Source organism: Phyllostomus hastatus, unplaced genomic scaffold (assembly GCF_019186645.2).
Source record: "Phyllostomus hastatus isolate PE091 unplaced genomic scaffold, TTU_PhHast_1.1 phas_scaffold_21, whole genome shotgun sequence".
NCBI lineage: Eukaryota > Metazoa > Chordata > Mammalia > Chiroptera > Phyllostomidae > Phyllostomus > Phyllostomus hastatus.
This window is the reverse complement of record NW_025334017.1, coordinates 20776625-20803661: the sequence shown is the minus strand read 5'-3', so window position 1 is coordinate 20803661 and position 27037 is coordinate 20776625. Positions and strand designations below refer to the sequence as shown.

At 41.7% G+C, this 27037-nt stretch overlaps 1 protein-coding gene across 2 annotated transcripts in view; it reads left to right on the top strand.

The window, feature by feature from the left end:
- Nucleotides 1-27037, top strand: part of NIPAL2 (NIPA like domain containing 2) — a 71736-nt gene that overhangs the window by 32084 nt on the left and 12615 nt on the right. For both annotated transcript variants that reach the window (XM_045861301.1, XM_045861302.1), the window contains exons 4-6: nucleotides 4842-4901; nucleotides 15317-15438; nucleotides 22851-22947. In XM_045861301.1, coding sequence (XP_045717257.1) covers nucleotides 4842-4901; nucleotides 15317-15438; nucleotides 22851-22947 — 279 coding nt within the window. The remainder of the gene's footprint in view (nucleotides 1-4841; nucleotides 4902-15316; nucleotides 15439-22850; nucleotides 22948-27037) is intronic.

Below are 27037 nucleotides of genomic sequence, written 5' to 3'. Positions count from 1 at the left end.
TCTCATTGCAGCTGCAGCTGCAAAATACTGTGCATTTTAACATGTAGCAAGAATAGCATTAAGAACTGCCAAGACCTTGAGTCCGTTGTCCTGTCTAACAGAAAATGGATGCTTGAGTTACTAATCCTCATCAAGTAGCTATTGCAGAGGAGAACCCAAATCAAGTTTGTACCACCTCTCTAAATTCTTATGCACCAGTTTAATTTGCAGTTGTTTTGTTTTCCTCTCACTTGTGGCCTGCTACAAATCACCAACTCTTGACCACACTAAGCTAAGTAACTCTTCCATAATAACAACCAGGTTTTAGACCAAGTCTGAGTGATGTCAGAAAGGAGGTGAATTAAGAACAAACTCAGTGTTCATTCCTAAGTAAATCAGGAAGCTCAACCCCAGGACACATACCTACACCTGGGACTGGTCCCTCACATCTAGACTGGTTCACCTGAAGCCACCAGAACCTTTCTTGGCCTTTATCTATTTTCATCTGGAAATCTGAATCAGAATGCCCATGTGTAAGTTTCCTTATGTCAACCTTGGACTGAAAGCATCTTCATTCAGATTGCTAACCTGAGTGATGCTTAATGGCCCAAAAGAGTATAGATGTATCACCTATAGGAGTCCGTCCATTATAGCTGTTGCTAAGATTCTTTGTGACCAAGACCAGGGGAGCATATTAATAAACTTCCCCATGGGAGCACTATTTGAACCAAAGAAAATACTAGAAGAAGTTTTTTTGTCCCTTCCCCTTATGGATAATATTTCTGCTATCTTTTTTTCCCCATGATTTCAATTCGAATTTGGTATATCATCTTTCATAGTCTGCCTTTCACCTTTTTCACTGCTTTGTGGTCATTTGTAGTCCAGTTCCTGCCTCTGGAGTCACTGTATGAGACTGTAATGAATTTAACCCCAGTGTTCATGAGCACTCGTGCAGACCAGTGTCTCTGAGCACTCTCTGTGCTGACCCATGCCCTGTGAAGGCCAGAATGGAAAAGGATGCATGAACTTCTGCCCAAACATGCCTATAGTCCAAAATGTACACAGAAGTGTGTGTGTTGAACTACATGTTAGTAGTAACTGTAGTTAAAGCATACCTAGTATAAATCTGTGTAATTTGCAAGTGTGTTCTGTTTTAATGGTTTTTAAGCTATTGATCTTGAACTTTTTTCCTGTTGGGTATTAAATTTTACTGGAGGAATAAACGTGTAATTGATTTTCCCCCTTTCTCAGTGTTCACTAAACAATGGCTGTGGTTATAGCAACAGCTAGGCAGGGCTGAGTTTGACAGATCTCTGATTGCAAATATATATGGGGGCACTTCAGTTTATTTTTTCTCATCTTAAAAATGTACTGCCCTACTTAGGAGTCATGCTATTAGCCGTTGCTCAGATACTGTGTTTCTGCTCAGTGCAGCTCTCATTCTAACAATGTTTTTGCAAGGTAGATGAGTTAAAAGTAAATGTGCCTTAATAGAATGTTCTCTTCTTATTACTTTCTTTGCTAGATAAATAACACTTAAAATCTTCTTATTCTCTTATGTAAAAATTTTATAGAAAAATCTCATGTTCTCTTAAAACAAAAAAGATTATAGAAGTACATTGGACATAATTTCTTTCAGAAAGTAAAAATAGCATATTTATGTTTCATAAAACTCCAATAACTATTTTACAGCAATTGATATAATTTGATGATTAGTGCAGTTCAAGCTTATTGTTACCAATCATGTCCTTTTTGCTCTTAGCAATGAAATTATCTCCTGCATAATATTTTCCCACATTTCTTCTGAAAGTGAAATTATTTATGAAACTGTGGCTTAGCAACAGAAGGAGAAGGAAAATAATTCCTTTCTCACTTCAAGGGAGGCAGTGGAGTGTCGTTTACTAGAAAGAGCTCTGGACTGGAATATGGAAACATGGGTACTGGTTCCAATCTGCTGTAATATAAATATTTGTTAGATGAACAGATCAATGAATGAAGAAACCCTCTTTGGACCTCAGTTTCCCACTTCTAACATTGAGGATCTGGAGTAGATTATCTCTGTGTCTCCTACTAGCTCTAAAATGTCCTCCTTTCCTGTAAGCAGTGTCTCCCTTCTTACTGGAACCCTTTGCTGAGAAATAGGCCTCTATTGTTATGATGGAGTGCCTTTGTGTGTGTTAGTGTAGCAATACTTTGCCTATTTTTTATTGTTAATCTGTCTCCCTTTACTTGGAAACATTCCTTACCTAATTACACAGAAAGTCAGTGATTGGGGGTGGCAGTGAGGTCTTGGTCTTTATACCTTTTCTGATGCTCTCACGTGTGAAATTAGCTGCCCTGCATTATTTTGGTCTGGACCCAAAGCAGAAAATTTTTGTGCATTTTCACATCTGTCCCAAACTCAATTTTTAATGTAATGGGCTATGTACCTGTAAATTAATTTATCTACAGAAAATCATGCTTTAATGTTTTAAAGCCATACCAGACAATTAAATGCACGATGTCTCCATTTCCACCCCACCACGCTCCTCCGCGCCACCCATCCTCTCCCCCACCCTTGAACCTCCTCCCTTTGGCCTTGTCCATGTGTCCTTCATGCACTTCTTTGATGCCCTACCCCTATGACCCCCTTTTATCCTCCCCCCACCCCGTTACTGTCAGTTTGTTCTTTATTTCAATGTCTCTGGTTGTATTTTGCTTGTTTGCTTGTTTTATTGATTAGGTTCCACTTATAGGTGAGATTTCCTCAGAAGACTAAAACGGAACTGCCTTTAGACTCAGCAATTCTACTGCTAGGATTATACCCTAAGAACTCTGAAACACCAATCCAAAAGAACCTATGCACCCCAATGTTCAGAGCAGCACAATTCACAATAGCCAAGTGCTGGAAGCAACCTAGCAACCTGGTGACCACCAGTAAATGGGTGGATAAAAAAACTATGGTACATTTATACAGTGTTATTTTGTTTTAAATCAATTGCCAGAATACCATTATATTCAAATTTAACTGATTCAAAGGATTATTATACAGGATCATTAAAATTATATCTATGAAGAACCTTTAATGATATGGCAAACTGTTTATAGTATATATAGTAACTGAGGAAACTGAGAAAAGAATTTTTGCATTATCTCAACTAAAGGAAAAAATAAAAACTAACATACTAACTGCAGTTTTCTCTAAATGATGATATTCTTTTGTAATGACTTTTTCCCTGCATTTTTACTTTAAAAAAAACTTGGCTAATAATTTTTGTAAAAATTGAAAATATAAATTACATTGTGTTTTTGTTCCTTGTATTATTGCCAGTTTGCATTTCCCCATTCCTCACAGAGGAACGGCTCCGTGAGAGGAACAACGGAGAGAGGTCCCACTCGCCCACACACGGAGCCATAGCAGTGGCGGTTTGCAGTTCGGTGGCATCAGTAATGGGAAAGAGGGGACCCGCAGGGGTGTCCAACCTGTGGCCCGCGGGTCTCATGCAGCCCAGGATGGCTGTGAATGCGGCCCAACACAAAATCGTAAATTGACTTACCACATTATGAGATTTTTTGTGTGTGTGATTACATGTCGCTGTGTATTTAATGTGTGGCCCAAGACAACTCTTCCTCTCCCAGTGTGGCCCAGAGACGCCAAAAGGCTGGACACCCCTGAGTCACAAGGGTCAGCGAATGCAGGACAGAGATCCCACAAACACTCTTATTTATGTGCCAGGTACTAATTACACGCTGGAGATCTTCGAAGAATAAAATACATAAGTGTATCAGAGAAAAATGGACGGCTAGTCTTTTGGGAGAGACAGGCAAATCTTCGGTGTGATGAAAAGCTGTCGCACGAGGGGTGCTACAAGGGTGCTCACACACAGGGGTGGAGAGGTTCAGCTGGTGGTGCGGTGGGAGGGGGACCCAGCACTGAGGCTTTCGTCTGGAGTTGCTGGAGAGGATGGAGGCAGAATTGAGTAGGGAAGGCACAAACGAAAGTCCTTTGGCATGAAACTAAATGGTGGTTCTGGGAGTTATGACTCTTTTAGTCAGGGTTAAGCATAGACTATAAAAGAGATCAAGGGCAAATGTGGCAAGGAATGTGGCAGGAACAAGACCCGGATGGCTTTCTTTGGCTGCCTTGGTCTTCTGAATGAAAAGAAGCTATTAAGAAGTTTTAAAGCTGTGGATTGACATTAAATTTACATTTTAGAAAGGTTACTCTGGTGGTGCTAAGGGGGATGGGGAATGGAATGGGGGACCCCAGTGGGAAGCTATCCTAGTGGCCTAAGCCGGAGGTGAAGCTGGCCTGAGCTGGGACAGTGACAGTGAAATGAGGAGGAGGGAGTAGGTTTCAGGATAAAATTCAGATTTAACAGGCCGATAGCCTGTTGGATGTGTAATGTGGAGGAGGGGAGACAAGCAGGAGTCCTAGGGTTCTGTGCCCCATGGAGGTACCAAAGGCAGAGAGATTATAGGAGGAGGTGAGGGGAAATCATGAGTTCGTTTAGGATATAAAGTTAACATTTCTTTCTTTCTACTCTTTCTTTCTTTCCTTCCCTTCTTTCTCTTTCTGCCTTCCCATCCCTTCCTGCTCTTTCTTCCTTTCTCCCCTCCCTCCCTTCCCACTCATTTAATTACTTAGCCCTCCCTGTACATGGGACACTACTGTCCCAATCACTGTCCTAGGGCCACTGTAAATCAAGCCACTTTCCACGAGGAGGAAAGAGGTCGTCTTTACAGCCTCAGCTGCTGGTGTCTCTGACCAGGACACGGCTAATCAGGCCTCAGACACAAACTGCTTAACTCCTTTCCAATGGCACCGCACAGTGTGTGTGTGTTTATACTGGGAACACCGCTAATGGCTATTTTCTTTCTAGGTAGTGCCTTTATTTCTGCTGTGTTTCTGAAAGAAAATCTGAGAGCCTCTGATTTACTAGGTAAGTAATTCTTCAAATCATGTAATTATATCACTGCTCAGTCAGGAAATAAATAATACTATCCATAAAACACATGTGCTTTAAGAACTGGCAACAAACTACTGAAACGGATGTGATCTTGGAGCTGCCATCTGCTCTTCCCTGGAAAGTCCTTCCATCTTCACTGTGCCCACTCCCCTTACTGCTGACCACAGCAAATTAAGATTTTAGAGTGTTGTCATTTAGAATTTTATGAAATCTTTATGAGCATAATAAAAACCCAATAAATTTCGCTTCAAAGGATTTGTTTGTTGAACAGTTCTGTGAAAGGAAACTACATAAAAGGAAAACCACACACAAACATTAGACACACCAGTTAACTACCTGACTTGTGTTTAGCCCTATCTGAGAGAGCGATATAGAACACTGTTCTTCAAATTTTTATTTAGAAATACAGCTGTCAATGGAAAATAACAGTAGCCTTCCTGGCTGGAAGGAAGATGTGTTATATGCGAAGCCATCACAAATCAATTATATCTTCTATCTCTTGTTGGAAACATGTTGGAGGGAAGAATTGTGTGTGGAGACTCATGTTTTCTTCCCCAACAAAATGCCGTCCGAACCGCTGCTGACATGTGATAATGAGTGCAGTACTTCAGGCACTTCAAGTAAAGCTGTGTCAACGCGCTTCCAAGGGGATCACATTTATTTTAAAATTTGAGCTTTAAATGGGACATGTGTTGCTATGTTGAGCCTTTATTTTCTCTGATTATATTTCCCTTGAGCCTAGTGTCTTAAACGTGTTTTCACTTTTTCTCTCCCTCCTCACTTTGATTCTACTCATAGAGTGTCTAGTCGACACTGTCAAGTTCTTCATGGTTAAAATGCTTTTCCAGATGAAGTCATATGTGAATCGTATCTTGTCAAATATATTATTTTCTATATTTCTTAAAAACATATCATGGTGTTCGCAATCAGTTGTATGGAACCAGAAATAAGAATGAGCACTGCCTAAGTTTTTTTTATTAAAAAACATAGGGCCTACATTATTCTTCTCATTTATCCAATGCCTTTAGGAAACTTTAAATTGTTTTATCTAAAATATGCCATCATTTGTAATTACTGGTGTAAGTGTAAGGTATTTAATGAAGTAATACCAATGGATATAAAGGGAGACTTGCTAACTATTGTGAATATTAGTGGTAAAAAGATGACTAATTAAAACAGAATCCCTGCCCTCAAATCCTAAAATAATATAATTGATGATTTTATATGTATATGTATATATACACACATATATAAATATGCATGTATATTTATATACACATATATGTTTATACATATACACATACACATAAATGTTTTATATACATAAAATTTTTTAAAAGCAGGAAATAATATGTATCATAAGGCCTGAAGCCATTAGTTTAGAACAGGGTTTCTCAGCCTCAGAACTGCTAATATTTTAGGCTGGGGAGTTCCTCATTGTTGGGGCTGTCCTGTGCCATGTAGGGTGTTCGGCAGCATCTCCACTGGCCTTTACAGATTAGGTGCCTGTAGCACCCTCTGCACCAGTTATGACAACCAAAGGTGACTTCAAACATTGCCAAATGTTCCCTGCGGGGTAAAACCGCCCCCAGTTGAGAACCACTTCTTTAAAGTAAAGAGGAATTACGCCAGTCAGGAGTCTCAGTGAGAATTTTTTATAGCAAAGGCAACATATGAATCTACTCTGATGGCTGGATAGGACAGGCATGGGCCACATCCGAGCAGTTGTAGGAGGGCATACAGAGGGAATACACAAGAAGTGTTAACAGAGGTGCAAAAAGGTAAGGCAGGCTTCTGTCTAATTCCGTCCCACAACAGCTGCCAGTAAGGCTTAGGAAAAGAGTGATGGAAGTCCTAACTGTGGAAAGGGAAGAAATAGTACTGTCGATATGTGCAGATGGTTTGATTACGTACTTGGGGAAGCCCAGGGCCAACTAAGCATACTAAAAGCAATTAATTGGCTCAACATCAAAGGATATAAATTAAACTGACTCTCATGGGTTCCAGTCTGAATTCAACTTCTGCTGCCAGCTGTGCGGCCAGCGTAATGTCACTTCACTCTCCGAGCTTCAGTTTGTTGGCAAGTGCTAGAAACTGTTCTAGTGATCAACCTGAGTGATTCACACAAGCACTTTGAGAAGTGTCAAGTCCTGTGAATTGTCACCAATTCTATGGCCAACTTGATTCCCAACGGGTAACACTAAAAAGGGGTCGTAAGGAACAGGAAACATGCACACATAGACACATGCACACGAATGTACCGAACAAAGTAAAACCTCTACTAATGCTTTGATTCTTTGCTGATTTCTCTTATCTTAATAGCAGCTAACCTTTATTAAATATTTTTTCTTTCCAGGTATTATAAGTGTTCTATATGAATTATCTCCTTTAAATGTGGGAAGAACCCCTTCACAGCACTAACACGTAGGTTAAATAACTTGCCCAAGGTCATGTAACCAGGACACGGCGGGCCAGCACTCGGACGCTGGTGGCCTGAGACAGCTGCAGTGCGAAGGCTGAGGCTGTCTCCAGTGTCAGAGACTGTGTGACTCTGCCAAGTCACAGCGTCTCTTTAAGCCTCAATTTGCTCGCCTTCAAAATGGAGATGTTACCTACCTCATACGATTAAGTCAATGTATGTAAAACTCTCAGTACAGGGCCTACCGTATATTATTATTATTATTGTTACTATTACTATTACTATTATTATTATTACTACCACTACAACCACTGTCAACTACCACTCTACTCTCCTGGTTCATCAGAACAAACCTTGATGAGGATATTTTTGCAAACTTTCATAATCCAGGTAACATTTCCCATAGCTCTGGTTGGGGTTCTTTTCTTTGCCTTCCTAGCTTGATGCTTAAGTAGGGCTGCATAACTGGTATCACATTTATTTCATACTATAGTAAAAGTGATCAGTGCTTGACTTTAATAAGGAAGTATTTAGTCGCCGACTCCATACCCATGTCTCCAACAGCAATGTCATAAGATTACCATAATCTGAGCTGTTAAAAACCATTTTGTGCTTAGGGAAAGGTTTTTCCCCAACCTCACTCAGTGACGTGTTAAGTCACGTGTATTTTCTTTTGTCCTGTATTGCTGGTGCCTTGAGAAAATTTGTTCTGTTAAAATCTAAAAAATGCATTTTTTTTCTTTGCCAGAGACTATAACCAAACAGGGAAAAGAGAGAGTAGTTAGTGACATTTTTAAAAAAGATTAGCATATAAGCATGCTAAGTATTAAATTGTCAAAATGTGCAAAAGAAAATCATTTCTTTTTCCCTGCTTGAAGCAAATGAAAGTTTGTTTTGCATGATGGAACAAATGAAGATTTTTGGACCGTGTGGGAACAAGCTGAACTAATTTATTGCCGAATGTTGCTCTGTGACTATGAAGCTTTTCACCACTAGCCTCAAAAAAATGACCTCACAAAAGCCATGTCTGAAAAGAATCGCCAACTATTATTAACTCAATGACAAGCTTTGGACTATGTTCTGATTCTTAGTGGATTAATAACTTCAAATTATTTTCGTGATTTTTTTGTCCTTTAAGAAAAAAAAGCACCAGATTTCTCCCCGCTGTAATCAGCCAAAAATGATAGTATGTTCCCTTCTTCTCTCCCTTAGTCATCAAAAGCACTGAACCTAATAGCCTGTGAGTCCTAGTTGATTTAAGTCCAGATAGTATTATCATAAAAATAAAAACTCCAGTCAATTCATCAGCACCCTCCAGAGACTAGTAACTTCATTATATCAAGTCACTCATTTAAGGTTTCACCAGAGAGAATATCAGGAGATTAATAGTGAAAGGAAGACCACCTCCTCCCATTCTTCCCCCACACCAAGGTCCGCTTGGTGTGGGGTCAGTGTCTAGAATACTAATCTAGCCAAACAAACCATAATTTCTGGTTGAGAGGACAGACGTACTCTTTTGGTTTCAAAGCTGCCTCGAGAATGGCAGACTGTTGGATAGTAGGTTCGGGACTGTTTGTATTCTCCACCTCCCTGAGACTTCCCAACCCAGGACTTAGTTGCCATGAGCCTGAGAATCTGGAGAGATCGCACTGAGGAGAGAGAACATCCCAGATGGTTTGGTACTAAGGAGTCCAGTTTATTCTGCAACTCCTGGTATCCCACGAAAGTCATAGCTGAACCCCCATTGATCAGGAAACATACTGCCAGGACCAAGAGAATCAGACGTCAATCTCAACTAGAATCAGGTCAGCTGAATATTAAAAAACTCTTGAGGCTACCAGAAGTAAGGTCAAGTCATATTCCAGAAGCTTGACAATAGAGAGTGAACAGTAGCCAGCATCTAGCTGGGGAGCAAAGACAAAATTAGAAGAGATTTCAGGTTTTACCTAAGGGGGAGGGTGGGCTAGGAAACCCGATGTCCGCTGAGGAAGAACCATACAAGCAGATCTTGGAATCCAAGGCTTGCGTGGACAAGGAACTCAGCAGGCTTGGGGTGCCAGTGAACAGACGTGTCCCAAGGAGCCTGATTCCAGGCTGTTCTCCCTTCAACCACTTTATCCTTCATTCTCAGGGCACAGTATCTACAGGAGACTTTTATAACAGAGCAGCGCAGCTTCCTGAAACAGAGGCTGCAGTCTCACAGCTGGATCCGGTTAACTGTCAGACTCTTCCCAAAGTATAAAATATTCCTCAAAGCACTGCTTCAGGATGATAGAAATGGTCAAGTATGTTTAGAAAATATTACAACCGTATCTTCCTCTATGAGATTCACAGTGAACCCCAACACACTGAGGATCTCAGGGGGTCCCTCTGTAAAAGAACTGTTTAAGTCTGTTTAATTCACCTCCCCCCAAATCAATCTGACTCGAGGCCTTTGTTGGTGGAGCTGCCGTCTTATGAAGCTGGTTCCAGTTTGGAGATGCTCTTCTAAAGGAACCTCAGGGCTGGTCAAGGGCCACGGGAGAGGGCAAGTCCTTCTGTCCCAGGTGGGGTGCTGCATCTGGCCTCAGGTTATACTCTGTACAGCTCCTGGGGTGCCACTGGCTGAGACCACAGTGTGTGTGACAGCCCTGAGCTGTCCATTCACCAGCCCTGGTCCTCTGTCATACAAGAGGCAGGAGACTAGTCATTATGAAGGGAGACCACCTGGGTTCCAGTCCAAGCTCTGCACTTAGCTAGAAGGTTCCAGACAAGATAGTTATTCCCTCTGTGACTCAATTTTCTCATGTGTCCAGTACGGATGGTAATAGTTTAATAGTATACAACATTATGTACTATGTATATATGTTTGTATACATATGTTATAATAGTGTAATAACATAATAGTATAATTGTCTTTCAGAGGTTTATTGTAAGGATTCAGTTAGTTACATATAAAATATTTAGAATTGTGCTTATGAGTTTTAGCTTTCACCATTACAGCTCTGACTATCACATCCCAGTGTGATGATGATCACAATGCAACTCTCCTGTCAGCCATGCTTGTCTGTGAAATCAGTAGTTTTAAGAAAATCCCTCTAAAAAATGATTGCCCTCCCCTGGCATATGCCCCCCACCCCCGCCCAATTTTACCTCATTTATAAAGATCAGGGATGAGTTTGTTCACCTCTTTTGCATGGATGGCAAGTTTATAGGAAAAGGTTTTATTAGTATTTGTATATGGTATCAAGCTAAATCTGAAACTCCCCCCAGTGACTATAGACTTTCAAGTGACTTGAGTTGTAGTTGATGTGAAAATGTGTTTACTGCAGGTCTGGGCATGAGGGTGGTGGGTGGGGCCACATCCCTGTGCCATGGTCATGTCCAGTAGTTGACTCGCACCTGCAGCTTACCCCCAGCTGCTCCAGCTTTGGTCCCCACCGATGTCCAGGCGCCGTGTGCACCAGTTCCTTGAAGATAGCTGTGGGTAGCAAATACAGGGCTGCTAGTGTGTCTTCTTCTCTGTCATCTGTTAGTTATGACATTTCCTTTCTTCTGTCTTCTCTTAAGACTAATGGAGAGAAGTCTTCACTGGGCACCAGCCAATTCCTTCCCTTCCAACCCTCCAGTCTTGAATTGAAGTGTTATCCCCTGAGAGAGAGCTCCAGAGACTCCTGATGATCCCTGATTATAATGTGAGATACAACTTTGAATTAATTTTTAGGTTGAACTCAGGTGGCCTTTGACTCTTGGTGTTTAGCCTCCTGAGGTCATTCTGTCCCAGGGTCCTCTGTCACAGCAGACCTCCAGGTGAGATTTTCAAGCATAGTATCCTGCTCCCCAAACTGGCCTCTTGCAGAGCCACATTCCTGGATCCTCGCAGGTACGACATGTTAATTTGCACCTACACATGAGAAGACTGAGTCACAGAGGGATAAAGAACTTCCAGCTAGCAAGTAGCAGTGAAATTTGAAGTCTGTGGGAATAGTTTCAGCTTAGATGCCAAGGTCCAATTCCAAGGTCCAATTCTTGACCTGAAATGTAACTGTTTCCATGGGCAAAGAGCATGTCAGGTGCTGCTTCCCTTCCTTTAGGGTCTCACTCTTACAGATACTCATTTGGGCAAATGGACCAGCAGAAGGTGAACTAGCCAGTTTTCTAAGTCAGAAATGTGTGTCTTTCGAAACAGGGAATATGCGTGGCTTTACTGAAATACTAATAGCAGGAACTGACATCTCATGCCACTTTTAGGAAAAAAGTGGGATATAAATAAATCTTAAGGAAATTTCTTTAAGGAACTGCTAAATGACTATTGTCAATACTTTTAAACATGAAAAATGTGTACATGATTTATAAAGGAGACAGTTACCCAGAAAAAAATAAATGACACCAAATAAACAAGTACATAACAGGTGGCAGCTATCCAGACTGCCTTTGTAATTGTCAAAGGTAGCTATGATTAAAATTATTAAGAAAAAAGAACATATCACCTACTTAGCTACCACAGAGTTCCTTACTAAACTCACAGTGATGTGATGCCCACACAGAACAATGCATATAAATAAATACTTTGATGCCAAGGTTGTAGGTTCGATCCCCTGTCAGGGCACATACAAGAATCAACCAATGAATGTATAAATAAGTGGAGCAACAGACTGATATTTCTCTCTCTGTTTCTTACTTGCTCTCTCTAAAATCAATAAATTTTTTAAAAGCTACTTTGAAAGTGTAACTGCAAAGTCACTAGTCATTGTATTTATATGTAAGGAGTTTTGAAATGCAGTGAGGATCTATGTTGGTGTAAAGGAGGGCAGCGTGCAAACATGGGAGCAGATGTGAAATGGGAGAGTGGGGATGTGTCAGGATGTGGCCCAGGGACCATACTGGACAGTTAAATTAAATAAATAGCACTCCCTCCATATAGTAGAACACTGTGCAGACTTACAGAGAATGAGGCCACCAAACATGTACTGAAACGTTCCCCAAGATGTTCTGTTAATTAGATATAAAACACGATGCAGGAGACTTCTGGCCAAGGTGGAGGTGTAGGTAGATACACTTTGCCTCCCCACACAACCAAAAAAAGGACAATGATGAATTTAAAAAATAAATAAATAACCAGAACTGCCGGAAAATCAAACTGTATGGAAGTCAAACAACCAAGGAGTTAAAGAAAAAACGTTCATTCAGACTGGCAGGAGGGGAAGTTTAGGAAACTCAGAGAGGCCCAAAGAAGTTGGACCCAAGGAAGCACACACCAAGGCACATCATAATTACATTAGCCAAGATTAAAGGTAAGGAGAGAATCTTAAAAGCAGCAAGAGGAAAGGAGAGAGTTACCTACAAAGGAGTTCCCATCAGACTGTCAGCTGACTTCTCAAAAGAAACCGGACAGGCAAGAAGGGCCCAGGAAGAAGTATTTGAAGTAATGAAAAGCAAGGACCTACATCCAAGATTGCTCTGTCCAGCAAAGCTTTCATTTAGAATGGAAGAGCAGATAAAGTGCTTCCCTGATAAGGTCAAGTTAAAGGAGTTCATCACCACGAAGCCCTTATTATATGAAATGTTAAAGGGACTTATCTAAGAAAAAGAAGATCATCAAAAATATGAACAGTAAAATGACAACAAACTTGCAACTATCAACAACTGAACCTAAAAAATCAGAAACAAAAATGAACTCAGCAAACAACTAGAACAGGAAGAGATTCACAGAAATGGAGATCACATGGAGGGTCATCAGCAGGGAAGGGGATGGAAGAATGCGAGGAAAGGGACAGGAAAGAAGCATAAATGGTAGGTACAAAATAGACAGGGCGAGGGTAAAAATAGTACAGGAAATGGAGAAGCCACAGAACTTGTATGTACGACCCATGGACATGAACTAAGGGGGATGAGGAGTTACTGGCAGGAGAGCGGGTACAGGGCAGAAGAGAATAAAGGGGAGAAAAAAATGGGACAACTGTTATAGCATAATCAATCAAATATATTTTTAAAATAAAGAAATAAAGCACGATACAGAAAAGCGTGTATGATACTGTTTGTGTGAAAAACCCAGAACTCCTACACACTGACACACACATGCATACGATACCTCTGAAGAGAAAACCTCAGAAACCAGCAGCTGCAGTTGACCTTGAGGAGAGGACCTAGGAGGCCATCAGGGTATAAGACTTTTCACTGATCACACCTGTGTGGCTTTCGAATTTGTTACCGTATACATGTGTTACCCATTCAAAAGTAAATTTTAAAAAAGAAATATAAATGACACTACATACAGTTAGATGAGATAAAGAAATTGCTGGCAGAGGAACTCTATGTAAATAAGAAATTTGGATTTCACCAAAGAAAGTTTGAAGTCTCTGAGACTTATAAATTGTATTTATTTGCTTTTATACTAATTAACTATACGAAGTTTACAAAACTGATTTTTTCTTAATCCCTTCTTTCTAGAAACCTAATATTGGACAAGTATAAAAGACTTTTTTTCCCTAAAGAAAGGAGAAGGCTGACCAATAATTTTGCCCAAGTTCTTATATATGGTTTTCATTATTTTCCTCTTATTACAATGCTTAATAATGTACATTGTTTTTCATTTTTAAAAAGTCTCATTAGAAACAGCTTTGAAATTTGTGTGTATAATTTCTGTCTTCACAAAGCATTACAGAATAAATTGTTACTAAGATGAAACTTATTGTATGGCTTCTACAATACCCTGAATAGCTATTGTTTTGCTTGTGTGAAAAATCAAATGCTTTTTGTTTTCAGAAACTAGGTTTCAAAATCCTAAATCATTTGGTTAAGTATAGGAAATTGGTGTCTTCAAATTGTGAGATTTTTATGGACAAACCAAATTGTGTCAGGTTAGAGTTGTAGATTCCATACACAGCAGTGCTCACCTCAGTGATGAAACACATCGAATGGTGTGTTCAAGGGTGCTACCTCGAAAATGCTACATGTATCCCTTTTTCTAGGGCTGCTAATTGTTAATAAATGAGTAGTTTGCAGTGTTATTTGGAAACGTCCTTCCTTTCCTGCCTTCCCTGGCCACTCCCCCCACACATTCCCTTCCTCCACTATTTTAAGAAATGTTAACGTGAAGACAGTAACGCATTTCTTACATAGGTTCATTGTGTGATATTATACTCAGCTCTGCCTGGAATTCTAGATTCTAAATTGGATTAAGTAAACCTTACAGCAAAGTCAATGTTGACCTTCATCATTTCTGCTAAAGCACAGGGGGCAAACCCAAGGCCCACAGGCCGAATCCGGCCCTCCACCTTGTTTTATCCGGCCCGGCACCTTGTTTCTACCCGGAGGCAGCACTGAGCTCCTTGCCCCTAGTTAAGGAGTAGTTACATTTACACAGTCCTAAGTTACATTCAGCCCTTTGAAGGCAACTGCCAGGCTGATGTGGCCCCCGGTGAAAATGAGTTTGACACCCCTGTAAAGGAACCCCAGTAAATGGCAATGATTAAGGTGCTCATTTACCAGAGTTTCAGAGTGTAAAGTCACCTGAAGTGTTTGTGAAGCCTCCAAAGATGAGTAAGTGTGGAGTGGACGGTCCAGTGATGGACTTCCCCGCCCACTGGCCCTCCATCTAGATCTGGGTCTAGGTCTGCCCTGGGCTTGCCGGCCCACGTGGAGACAGCCAGCTCGGTGGTGCTTCCGTGTCTCCGCATGCAGCTGTCCTGGTCTTTCCCGTCGTAGGGCAGAGCTCCTCTGGAGGGACCAGGCTTCACCTGGAACAGCAGAGGCAAACCAGCAGTTGTGTCTTGCCCAATCCACTCCCTGGCCCTCATTGCCCTTTGAAGGCAGTGCCCTCAGGCGAATGTGTGGTGTGACCTAGGGGTGGTTTGATGAGCCTGTCTCAATAGGGAGGGACCGTGGGTGCCTTCACAAGTGGTGCTCAGTCTATAGGTAATATTTACATCAACAAAAAGACTAGAATGTCCCCTTTCAACTTGTTTTGTCTTTTCAATTTTATTTAAAGGTATGACATTGGCATTTGCAGGATCATATTTATTGGTGAACTTTGCTCCAAACATAACTCAGGCGATCTCTGCAAGAACGATACAGTGCTACTTCGTCGGGTGGCAGTTCCTGATCTACGTGGTAAGAATTCCCATTGCTGTGGCAGCCGCTGTGTTATCTAGACCACTGGTCCATGCAGATGTTAGAGAACTAATGCGAACTAATGTAATCTTTTCAGCATTCATATCTCATTAAAATATTAACGTATTTGACCAACAGCAAAGTATTTGAAGCACTAACTCAGTGATGAAAATCCCAGTTTCCCAAGCGTCCTGTCCTTGGGGGTGACCCAGGACTGGAGCAATTTCTGCAACATTTAATCTGACAAATTTCAGAGCAACATATTTTAGGACAACTCAAAGTAAAAACACCACCCCCCCCAAAAAAAAACCTCTCTTCCAAGGTCAAAGGAAAGGAGCCACAGACACATTTTACTGCATTGAGTTTTGTTCAAGGTAGATATTCTCTTCAAAAAAGCTCTCTTTGAGACCAGTGCCACACGTTGTCTGTGGAATCATGTATTTTTCGGATTAGGTGTGACTTTGAAAAGCTTTTTGCTCCAGTCCTCTGCCATTAAAACAGGTAACATAGTGTGATCCTACTATGCACCTGTTATTTAAAAGTCATTGGTGGATTCTGTTCCGAGTGTAACTAAAAATATTACAGCAGGGACTGTGTGGTGTTATGTCTTCTCTGGCAGTTCCTCGTCTGTGCAGCAAGGATGCTGGATCTCAGCATCTCTGAGATACAGTCCTGAACACTGGATCGTAAATGTTCACAGGTCTTTTCTCTTTGTAATCTCCCACTCTGCTCCTTTCTCTCACTCAACAAAGATGCTTAGAGTTCTCTGTTAAAAAGAAATCTTCATACACTGTCCACCCTTTACTAAACTACCTTACTCCCCTTCCACTCACCACCAAAATTTATTCCCCTCCATTTTCTTAGCTCCTATTCACTCGTTATTCATTATAATCTCTTCCTGGGTCCCTCCCCACGAACTGCCAAATGGAAACTTGGGGGGCGGGGGGTCTTGCTTCTTCTTGAACCTTGTGTGGCATTTACTCTCAGCCCATCGTCTTCTCCTTGAACTGCCCTCCTCCCCACCAACTCCGTGTGTTTCCCCTTTCTCCCCTTCCTCTCGCACTATTCCATCCCGGGCTGTCAAGAGTCCCCTTCTTCTCTCCTGCCAGCCACTCCGCTCTTACCTGTTCATGCTAAATATTCATCCAGGGTTTTCTGGGGTGATCTCATTGCCCACCCCGCCATCATCCTTTGGAAGGATTTGCAAATCCAGACCTACGTTTTCTTCCCAGGCCTCTTCTGAGCTGCGGAGCCACGTTCTCCTCTGTCCATAGATCACTCATCCCTGCCTGGGTGTTCCATGGGCTCCTCAAATGTAACATCTCAAAAACTGAACTCAGTACATCTTCTCTCCTGAACGCCCTCCTCTCTTATGTTGGGAAATGCTCCTTGCTCCTGCCCCCCATTGCCCTCTAGGATGGGGCTTCCCAGCACAGGTTAGCCTTCCTCAGGGCCGTCCAGCTCTGTGTCTGCCACCTGCCCTGCTGTACCTTCCTCCTGCTCCACATGCCAGGTCCCTCAACTAGCACGGCTGCTGCCCATCAGGTCTAAGAACTAGAAGGACTTGTGAGTATTCTATCACAATTTAAGCTTGAAGTCCTACCAACACATTGTGCTCTTTGCCTAGAGGCAAAACAGATTCTTCATCCAGTAAGAAAAGGATTACATAGTTTACGACCAGAAAATGAATAGCCTAAGTTGAGTCCTTTGGAGATTTAAGATCCATCAAGACTTATTTGGAGAGGAATAAACAGCATTGTTTGATGATGATGTATCTTATTTTAACACCAGAGAAAACATTTGAAAAAATAAAACTACTTTTTATTAAAACTTATATTGATATTTCCACAAAAACCCTCTGGAGTTAATTGCATTTTGGCATTTCCCAGAGTCAACCCTTAACATTCATTCATTTTTTTATTCACTAATTCATTTAATGTATGAGTCACCCTGAGTACAGAGAGGAATTCCTGAGGCAGGAATTTTGATCCTGGGAGAGACCCACAGTTCTATAAAATAATGAAAGTGTATTTGAAAGTAAATGTCACCAGAAAAAAAGGTAATTCCAGATATTTATTAGAGAGGATAAAATAAACCTTTAATAAAGCCACATTTGAATAACACTATTGGCATTAGACCCTGAGGGGAATAGATCTCCATTATCTTGGTTTGGAATTTAATCTGTTATATGTTGCATCTCTAAAGACCGGAATTTATCAATTATATATGAAGATCTTGAGCTAAAGTTTGGTTTCAATCTGTTAAACATCTAAGTGAGTAATATTTAGTCCTTGGCTGTGGCAGATTCTGTGCCTTTTCTGCAAACTATGACTGCGAATATCATAATTACAGTAATTAAGACTGTTCTTTAAAGTATCTCTCATCTAACTGTTTTTATATTACACTGAGTATAAGAGCAGAATCTGAATTGCATTCTAGGACTGGTTAAAAACTAACAAATTGGTCCTGGCCAGTGTGGCTGTGGATTGAGCACCGGCCTGCCAACCAAAGGGTCGCCAGTTGGATTCCCAGTCAGGGCACACGCCTGGATTATGGGCCAAGTCTCCACTAGGGATGCATGAGAGGCAACCACACATTGATGTTTCTTTCCCTCTCTCTAAAAATAAATAAATAAAACCTTTAAAAAATAACAAAAAAAACTAACAAATTGAATAAAAATATTTCAAAGTCTGAATAAGTTTTACATCTCTCAATAGGGGATTGTAAAATCGTGTTACAGACTGGCTAATTGCATCCCCTTGGCTCATGTGTTTACCTGTACCAGGCGGATGTCCTTTTTACCTGTAAGGCTCAAAGGAACTGGAAGCCTCAGACACAGGCCCAGGAGCCTATCCTCTGAGCTGGGGCAGGAAGAGGATTTGAGAAGCCTGGTGTCCATTGGATAATAAAGAAAGAAGTGTCCTTTGTTCACCCATGAAAACAGCCTTTCTTAGCCCGTATTCATACTCATTGAGGGGTAGTCCTACCTGGTGCTTGCCAAAAAAGCAAAACAAACTGAGTGGATTTTCAAGGTCAAGCTAGCTTGGAGAGATGCTGGGTAACATGGCCCCTTCTGACAGATACATCATCCCTCTTAGCATATTGAAAACTAAAAGCACTTTAGGAAAGAGACAGGCTTAATTCTGTTAGTCCTGCATTCCACAGGCTTATGTGGCCATGGGACCCCTTTCTGGACAGACCTTTTGTTGATTAACACCTATTAACTTGGGCTGAGCCCTCATGAGGAAATGCAGCTCTGAGCCTCAATCGCTTAATGTCCTTTGGCAGGCTTGAATGTGGCCGTTTGGCCACCTGTACTTGCCAACTGACTATTCAAATTGAAACCTCTGTTGCGAACACAGAATCCTTCACAAAACAATCTGCATGGTGCTCATTTTCTCTCCCCCAAACAAAAAATTAAATCAGCAGAACCCCCAAAGCTGATTAGCAAGTCAGCCTTCCTGGCAAAGCTGCTTGGAGAAAACTGCTTGTAAGAACTCAACATCTGTCGCATGAGGTTCATTTGCTTTGTTATCTGAATGCAGGTGGCTCTTGCAGGTCTGCCCTGGGGTGTACTTCTGCAGGCGCAGGAGCCACCCCTCACTGAGCAGGCCGACCCTGTTCCAGCTCAACTACATTCTTGACCTTTAGCTGCACAACAGCCCTGTATGTTAGCAGATGGGGAACCTGAGGTAGGGAGGTTCAGTAACCTGCCCAAGGCTACATGAATATCGAAGGGCAGAGTCGGAGTTCAAAACAAGGCAAAGTGAGTCCACCTCCAGGCGCACCTCGCTGTGCAAATTCAGGAAAGCTGACTGCCGAGGACCAGATCTCTGTGCAGACTTGGTCTCAGAGAGAATCTTTGTAGATCTCATTTCTTTAGGACATGGAAGCCCTGACAGGGGCCTTACTTTTAAGAAAGAGCTTGGTGAGAGAACAGGAGGTGGACGCAGGCTCAGATTTTGGTGCTGGAAGTGGGACATCCGTGGTGCAATTCTGTGTGCCTCTTTCGTCCCGTCATCCCAGGGCCTGCCAATGCTCTTTTTGCCCCTGGAAACAGGGCGAGAGTGAGTGCCTTTGAAATCTAATTAGATCAGAGAGCCAGTCCAGAAAACCCGGAATCCATTCAGAAAACTCGTCCCGAACACTGTGGTCCTCTGGAAAGGCTTCGGGCACCAAAACCTATCAGTTTCTCATTGCTTATTGCATAACGGATTGTCACAAACTTAGGGGCTTAAAACAGCACAAGTTCATTACAGTTTTGAAGGTCAGAAGTCTAACCCAGGCCTCAGTGGACTTAATCCAAGGTGTTGGCAGGGCTGTATTCCTCGTTAGTGCCTCTAGTGGGGATTCTGTCTCCTTGCCTTTTCCAGCTTCTAGAGGCCACCAGCTGGGAAGGCTTTTAAAGGCTCTATGATTACATTGGGCCCACTTGGATAAGCCAGGATTCTGTCCCCATCTCCAGGTCCATAGCCTTAATCACGCCTGCAAGGGCCCTTTGCCATGTAAATAACATATGCCAAAGTGCCAGAGATTAGGGAGGATGTGGACATCTTTGGAGTACCATTATTCTGCCTCCCAAGCTACATAACCCCTCTGAGCCTTGGTTTCCTCACCTGTGAAATGGGGATAATAAGTGTGCCTACCTCCAAAGGTGGTTGTGAGGACTCAGTGAATTAATCCAAGTGAAATGAGTGGTGAGCCACTCAGTAAGTGCTGCTGTTATTTCTTACCTCTGAGATAGCAGCAAAGCGGCCTCTTCGTGGGTTGCAGCCACCTGAAGAAATCACAGTTTCTTTAATATTGTTGATATTTTCCAAGAGGGGGAACAGTGTTGCTAGAGAAAAATTAACATTAATTTATTGTGCTTGAATATTTTATTCCTGGAAACTCCATGATGTCTCGCCACAAGACAGAACCTAGGGCAACTGCAGTCCCTCTGTGAACAACAGGATCTCACGTTTTATTTCTCTGCAGCCTCAGAGGTGGAATTTACAAAAAGTCACAATGCATTTTTAGAACTGGTAACTACCCTCATCCTTCCCCCACAAACTTGGTAATCGGCACACAAATAGATCAGTAACATGCTCTGTGTGTTAGAAGAGCCAGAAGAGCTTTCTTCTGTCCATCAGCGGACACTGGGACCACAGTGTCGCGTGACAAGTGGAAGGTGGTGGCCGAGCAGAGGCCAAGCCGAGACGGTATCTCTGTAAACAACCGATGAGTCGTGCGGAGGCTGGGACACCCAGTGCCGTGACGGCAGCCTTCTGGAAGGTACAGAGATAGGAGTTGAACAGCTCTTATACTGCCGCCTGATTGAATCAAAGGCCTGGCAAATGGGTTTATAAGGAGAAGTTAAAGTAATTGGTTTAATTTACCAGGAAAAGAAGACTGCAGGATGACTTAATTTTCCACATTAGATGGAAAGGTTTCTAAGTGAGGAAGGTTTGGTCCTGCCTCTGGCCATGCCCACGGGGGATTACAGGGAGAACACAGCCCAACACACAAAACCTGGAATGGAAACAGTGGAGCTTTATGTTGACCTAGGCAGGCCCCCACAGGTACAGTGCAGTCCTGAAAGCAGTGAAGTCCCCAACTCGAGTAACTGCTAAGAAAAAAAAATACCGGTGTTGGTATTTTTACTTGGCCGACATCAGAAAAGTAAACATTCATATTTATGATTTCAGTCCATGGGTACTGTCTCTTTGGAAAAAAAAAAAGTTGCTTCAGCTTGTCTTAAAGACCTCTGAAAAGAAAAGAAATAAAATAAAATTGAGAACTCAAACTTACACTAGAGTTTTCTTAAGGGTAGGAAAATTTTAGACATTTGGTCAATTAATATTCATCGAACCATCAGTTTATTAGACATTAGGTCTGTTTTTGCCATGTTGTTCATGAAAGATTTGAGATGGAATTTATTCGTAATTCCCTAAATACTTCCTGAGCGACTGACTCAGTCCCAGGCGCCGGAGTCGGAGTGGCAAGCAGACACGGTCACTGTTCTCACGGAGCCCAAGTGCGAGCCGGGGAGACGAGCCGAAGACACGTGGATTTGTGAACAAGAAATAGGACCGATGGTGACAGAACACAGCCGCCTCCAGTCCATCGTGATAGGGAGACTGGGCAGAGAAGACCTCTCAGGAGGTGACGTTTAAGCGGAGAGCTGGGTGACTAGAAGGAGCCACTGGGCGGAGCAGGGAAAGGGTACTGCAGGCGGCACGGTGAGTGCCGAGGCCCACGGGCAGGAGCGCTCAGCGGACTGCCGGGGCTAGGGAGGGAAGAAGGCCGCGTGTGGCTGGCTGGCTGGGGGGGGGTGGGGGGGGGGCAGTGGGGGGGTGGACCATCCAGGAGCAAGCTGCACGAGATGAGGTCGGAGAAGTGAGCTGGGGCTTTGTGACCCGGACGGGAGCTTGGATTCTGTGCAAACTGTGATAGGAAACCATAGGAGCCGTAAGCAAAGGAATGGCTGGATCTGATTGGTGTTTCTTCCACATGTATCATCCTGGATCTCATCTCATAAACACAATGCACAGTGGAAAAAAGCAAGCAAGTGAAAGCAATATGATCCCACTTGTACGAAGTCCAAATACATGCAAAAATAAACAGGGCGTCATTGGGGGATACATAGAAATGTGATGAACCGTAAAGAAAATGAATGGTAAACACAAAATTCAGTACGGTGGGTCCTAGGGTGGTCGCAGGAGAGGGGAGTGCAAGTTGGGAGGGGCACGCGACAGACTTCAAGAGTACCCGTCAGTTCTCTTTCTTAGGTTAGGGGCACGGGAGTACCTGCCACATCGCTGCAAATTCCTTCTGTGGACACCACCTGTATGCTCTATGAATAAAATAGTTCATTATCCAGACTGTGTTTTTAAATGATTCCTCTGACTGTGGAATGGCTGGATTGTAGAGAGGCAAGAGTAAAATCAGAGACGAAAGAGGAGCCACGGCAGAGGTCAGAGAGGGGCGGGGAGCGAGGGAGAGGAGCCGTGTGGGGAAGGCACCCACGGGGGGGGCGGGGCGTGGAGACCCCAGGGAGAACAGGTGGGGAAGGTCCGGCAGTCACAGCAGTCACGAGTTAAGTGTTGCCCACCCTTGTGCGACCGAGTATTAAACAGGCATTGCGGGGACGGCTAGCAGCGAGTTGGGTGCCGAAGACTGGAGCTGCAGGGCGGACGGGACTGGAGACGAAGTTTTGGGTGCCACTGGCGTGCCGGTGACGTCAGAGCCCTGGGTCTGGACAGCCGGGGTTTCTGCCGAGGTGGTTCTCCCACGTTTGTAATTGTAATTGTCGGAGGAACTCGGGTCGCCTCGCCCTTGACTGTCATGTGATAACTTGCAAAATCAAAGAAGTGTGATGTTCTCAAGACATTATATAGAATACTTTACCCTTTTATCTTTTTTATTTCTAGATTTTAGAAATATTAATTTTCTGCATTCTCCTATACTTCTATAAAAGAAAAGGAATGAAGCACATCGTAATTCTGCTAACTTTGGTGGCACTTCTAGGTAAGAATGTATTTTGTTTCTTAATTTTCTAATCTAGCCATGCTAAGTCAAAAAAAAGTAGGAAGGAATATACTTGAGCATTCTATTCCTTTCTCACTGTCCACACTTTTCAACTCAGATCTATAAAAAGAAACTGAGTCTCAAAGATACACACTGTACTTTGCATGTCTCTTGCTACAATTAATAGACGTTGCTTTTAAAAATATGTTTAGTGATTTTTACTTTTTCGTTATTTCATTTGCTCTCTGACACCTTGAGGACTTTTCTCTTAGTGAAAATTGAAAAATATAAAAACAAATTATCAAGATCTATCCTGTCTACATTCTTTTAAACTTTAAAATATGTCTAATTTGAGACAGTTGTGAGCATCGTGGTTTTCTTATATGTAACATCTCTTTCCTTCATTGTTTACCTGCTCATTTCCTTTCTTCCCCCGGAAGCACCTTATAAGACTCAAAACTGATGAATTAGACAAGCCCACTTCGTGCTTCTCCCTCCCTACTCACTACCTCTCTCTCTCTCTCTCTCTCTCTCACACACACACACACAGACACACACACACAGACACACATGCACTTCCATATGTATCAGCACTAGAAGATCTTACTAATCATTTGGGAAATTCCCTTTTTAAAAATGTATTTGTAGTTCTTTTGCCTCTTCGCCAGTGAGATGCCCCATACGTTGCGTGGCGTTTGCTGACTTTAAACATCGTACTTACACCAGTGGGGCAGGTGCAGCCACTGGGCTAACCAGGTGCTGGGGCTTTCATTTGTTCATTTCATCAACTAGTTCTCTCCTTTGAATTGAAAGATTTGCATTTGTGATAGTTACATATGGAAGGAAATTCACTCCACGCCATATTCAGGTATGCTATTGATCAAAAGAACAGAAAAGGAACTTTATGTTCGTCTCCTTCCAAATTACCAGATAGGGAAAAAAACAAAGCAAACAGCTAAGAGGAAAAAATGTACATTATGTACAAAAATATTAAAAACAGAAAATTTTAAATGGATAACTAGGGTGACAGAATTAAGATCATATATATCAGTTATGAGCATAAATGTAAATGGGGTTAGTTTACCCAGTAAAAAGTAAAGATTCCCAAATGGACTTCATAAAAATTCCCAAATGGATTTTGAAAAAGAGTCATCCAGTCAGCTGTGGTCCAGCTCTATAAGAGTTTGCAAAATAGCACCTTTTGTGACTGGCCTTATTGTCTGTAAAATATTTTTACTTCATAAATTTCATCTAAAACAAGATCCTTCAGACTGAAACCAAAAGAAAGCCGGTCATGATACTGCTTTCTAGGTTGACATCAAGGCAGAAGCAGCAAATGCAGCAAAGGGTCCTGGAGGTCCCCCACTCATATTTAGCTGCTAATCATAGCAGGATGGCGGTGGGGAGGAGGAGGCACCAGGAATAGAAATGTAAGAGTAGGAGGCTTCTCTTAGCTCCTGGGAGAGAGGTAGACAGGAAAATAGGTAAAGGCAGAGTAACTGAACGCTTCAGGTTGATTTGACAGCTCTAGTATTGAACTCTAAATCCTGAAACAGGGACTACAAAATATGATTGTATAACTGGCCATAAAGAAATCCTTAATAAATTCCAGGAAGTTGAAATAGTACAGACCACACATTATCAGATCACAGCAAAGTAAAAACAGAAAATAATAACAAAAATAGAAAGCAGTAAAATCGTACCACTTAGAAATATTAACACTACTCTTAAACTGCACCTAGTCCAAAGTAGAAACCAAGATTTAATTGTGGTGTATATGTTTTAAGTTATTAGAAAAACATTTCATATTCAACCCATAGTTTATAACTAATGCTGTATTCAGAAGGAAATTATTGTTTTAAATGTAAGTCAATTAAGCATTCAACTTAAGAAGTAAGGGGGGAAAAACCCCTACTGAAATCCTTAAACAAAAAGTCAGCCAAATATTTTTCCAGCAAAATGACTTTATTCGGGAACAACCAAGAATTGCAGTCTAGAACACACAGCCGTGGCGGGCCATGTGCAAGCCCCATAAGAAAGGAGAGAAGCCCTGGCTGGTATGGCTCTGTGGCCTGAGTGCCACCCTGAGAATCAAAGGGTCACCAGTTCCACTCCCAGTCAGGGCACATACCTGGGTTGTGGGCCATGTCCCCAGTAGGGGGCACTAGAGAGACAACTGCACATTGATGTTTCTCTCCGTCTCTTTCTCCCTCCCTTCCCCTCTCTCTAAAAATAAATAAATAAAACCTTTTAAAAAAAGACAGAAAGGAGAAGAAACTATTATAGAGGGGAGAGGAAGTCAGGAGGACTAATTGGATTACAAAGACGAGGAGAGCCCCCACTTGGGCTTACCTCCTTTGCTCTGAATGAGGTTTCTGTTTACTAATTTTTTTTATGGAAACAAAGCTGAGGCAAGCAGAAGAGGAGCAATTAATAAATATAAAGAGCAAGATTAATGAAACAGAAAACAGAAAAGCAATGGATTGACAAACCCAAGAATCAGTTCTTAGACAATAAAATAGATCCCCCATAAGAAAAAAAAGGGAAAAATCTCAAATCCCATAGATTAGGAATAATGCATATATATAAAATGAAGATAATATACAAACTTGAATAAATTGCTTATTTTTTAAGGGAAATAACCATGGAGGAAATAGAGGAGTTGTAAAAGAGCTACATCCTAAAAAAATAACCAGGCCTAGACTTTCTTCTACCTTCAATCTAGAAAGTAACACCTTTAAATCTTTAGGGAACATATTATTCTGATGTTTAAACTGTTTGGGGACATGAGAAGAAAGCTTTCACTTTCATTTTTAACATAATCAGTATAAATATAGATCCCAAATAGCACAAATAAAGAATACTAGAAACTAATTTCACTACTGAAAATTCATGTAAAAATCTCAAATTAAAAAAATGGCAATAGGATCCAGAACAAATACTTCATGACCAGCAGTGTTAATGAAACCAGTTCTTTTCTTTGTAACACTTGTAATAGTTTTTGCTCATACATTCTACTTAATGGCATAGAAAATGTTTAGTGGCAATGGGAAAGAGATTCCTAAGTAGTAGGTACTATATGGTTCATATGTTATAACATATATTCATGGTCAGAGACAGAAAAGTAACTATAAAAAAAAATCCCAAATGTTAAAAATGACTTGGAAATGAGTGTTGAGATTACAAGGGGTTTTCGTTTTTCTTTCTAGGCTTTTCTGCATTTTCCAAATTTTCTTAAATGAACCTATATAGTTTTATAGTTTAAAAAGATGAATTTAAAGATTATTCATAATCCCAATGCCTAGAGATAACCACTGATGATACATTGATGTAGTTTCCCCCAGGCTTTTCTCTGTGTTACACATAAGTGCTTTCTATTTTTATATACATGGCATCAGAATGACACTGCGTTACAATTTTGTATTTCCACCTGTCCTCATCCACCACCCTAGCCTCCCCACCCCCCCAAAAAAAATCTTGGAAGCACCAATCTGGAAATCACTCTCAGAGTTATAGTAAATAGTGATTAATCAGTTGGTGATTATAAATGCTTTGAAAATATAATGCTTAACTAACTATAGCAACTAATAGTTTGGTTTAGCTGTTTAATTTTTTTTAAACCCAGCCTTGTTTTTATTTTGTGTTTTAAGTATAATTCAACATCAGCCAGTGATTGAACTGGATGAATTTTTTTAAAATTAGATGACTTGAAAAGCCTTTGCAATCCCGAGGGTCTGAGGCTCACAGAACAGTGTGTTCAACTGCTTCTCCGTGAGTGACGCCCTTGGGAAGCCAAGCTGTGCAGAGGCCAGGCCGTGACCACACTGGCTCTGAGCACAAGCAAAGTGTTGAGAGGCAACCGGGGTTCCTCCAGGGCTAGCCTTACAAACTTAGACCATCAAGTGACACACATCTCGATAGATACTTACATTGCTAGACTCTCTGAGATATGACTGTTGTCATATCTGTAGAAAGTTTGTACAAGGATCAGGTCAAAGACATTTAAAGTGAAGAGGTACCCGGCGGCATGGACCTCTTTGTTCAGATTGGAGGTTTGCTTTTAAATGTATTGCCAGGTCCCTTCAGTGAA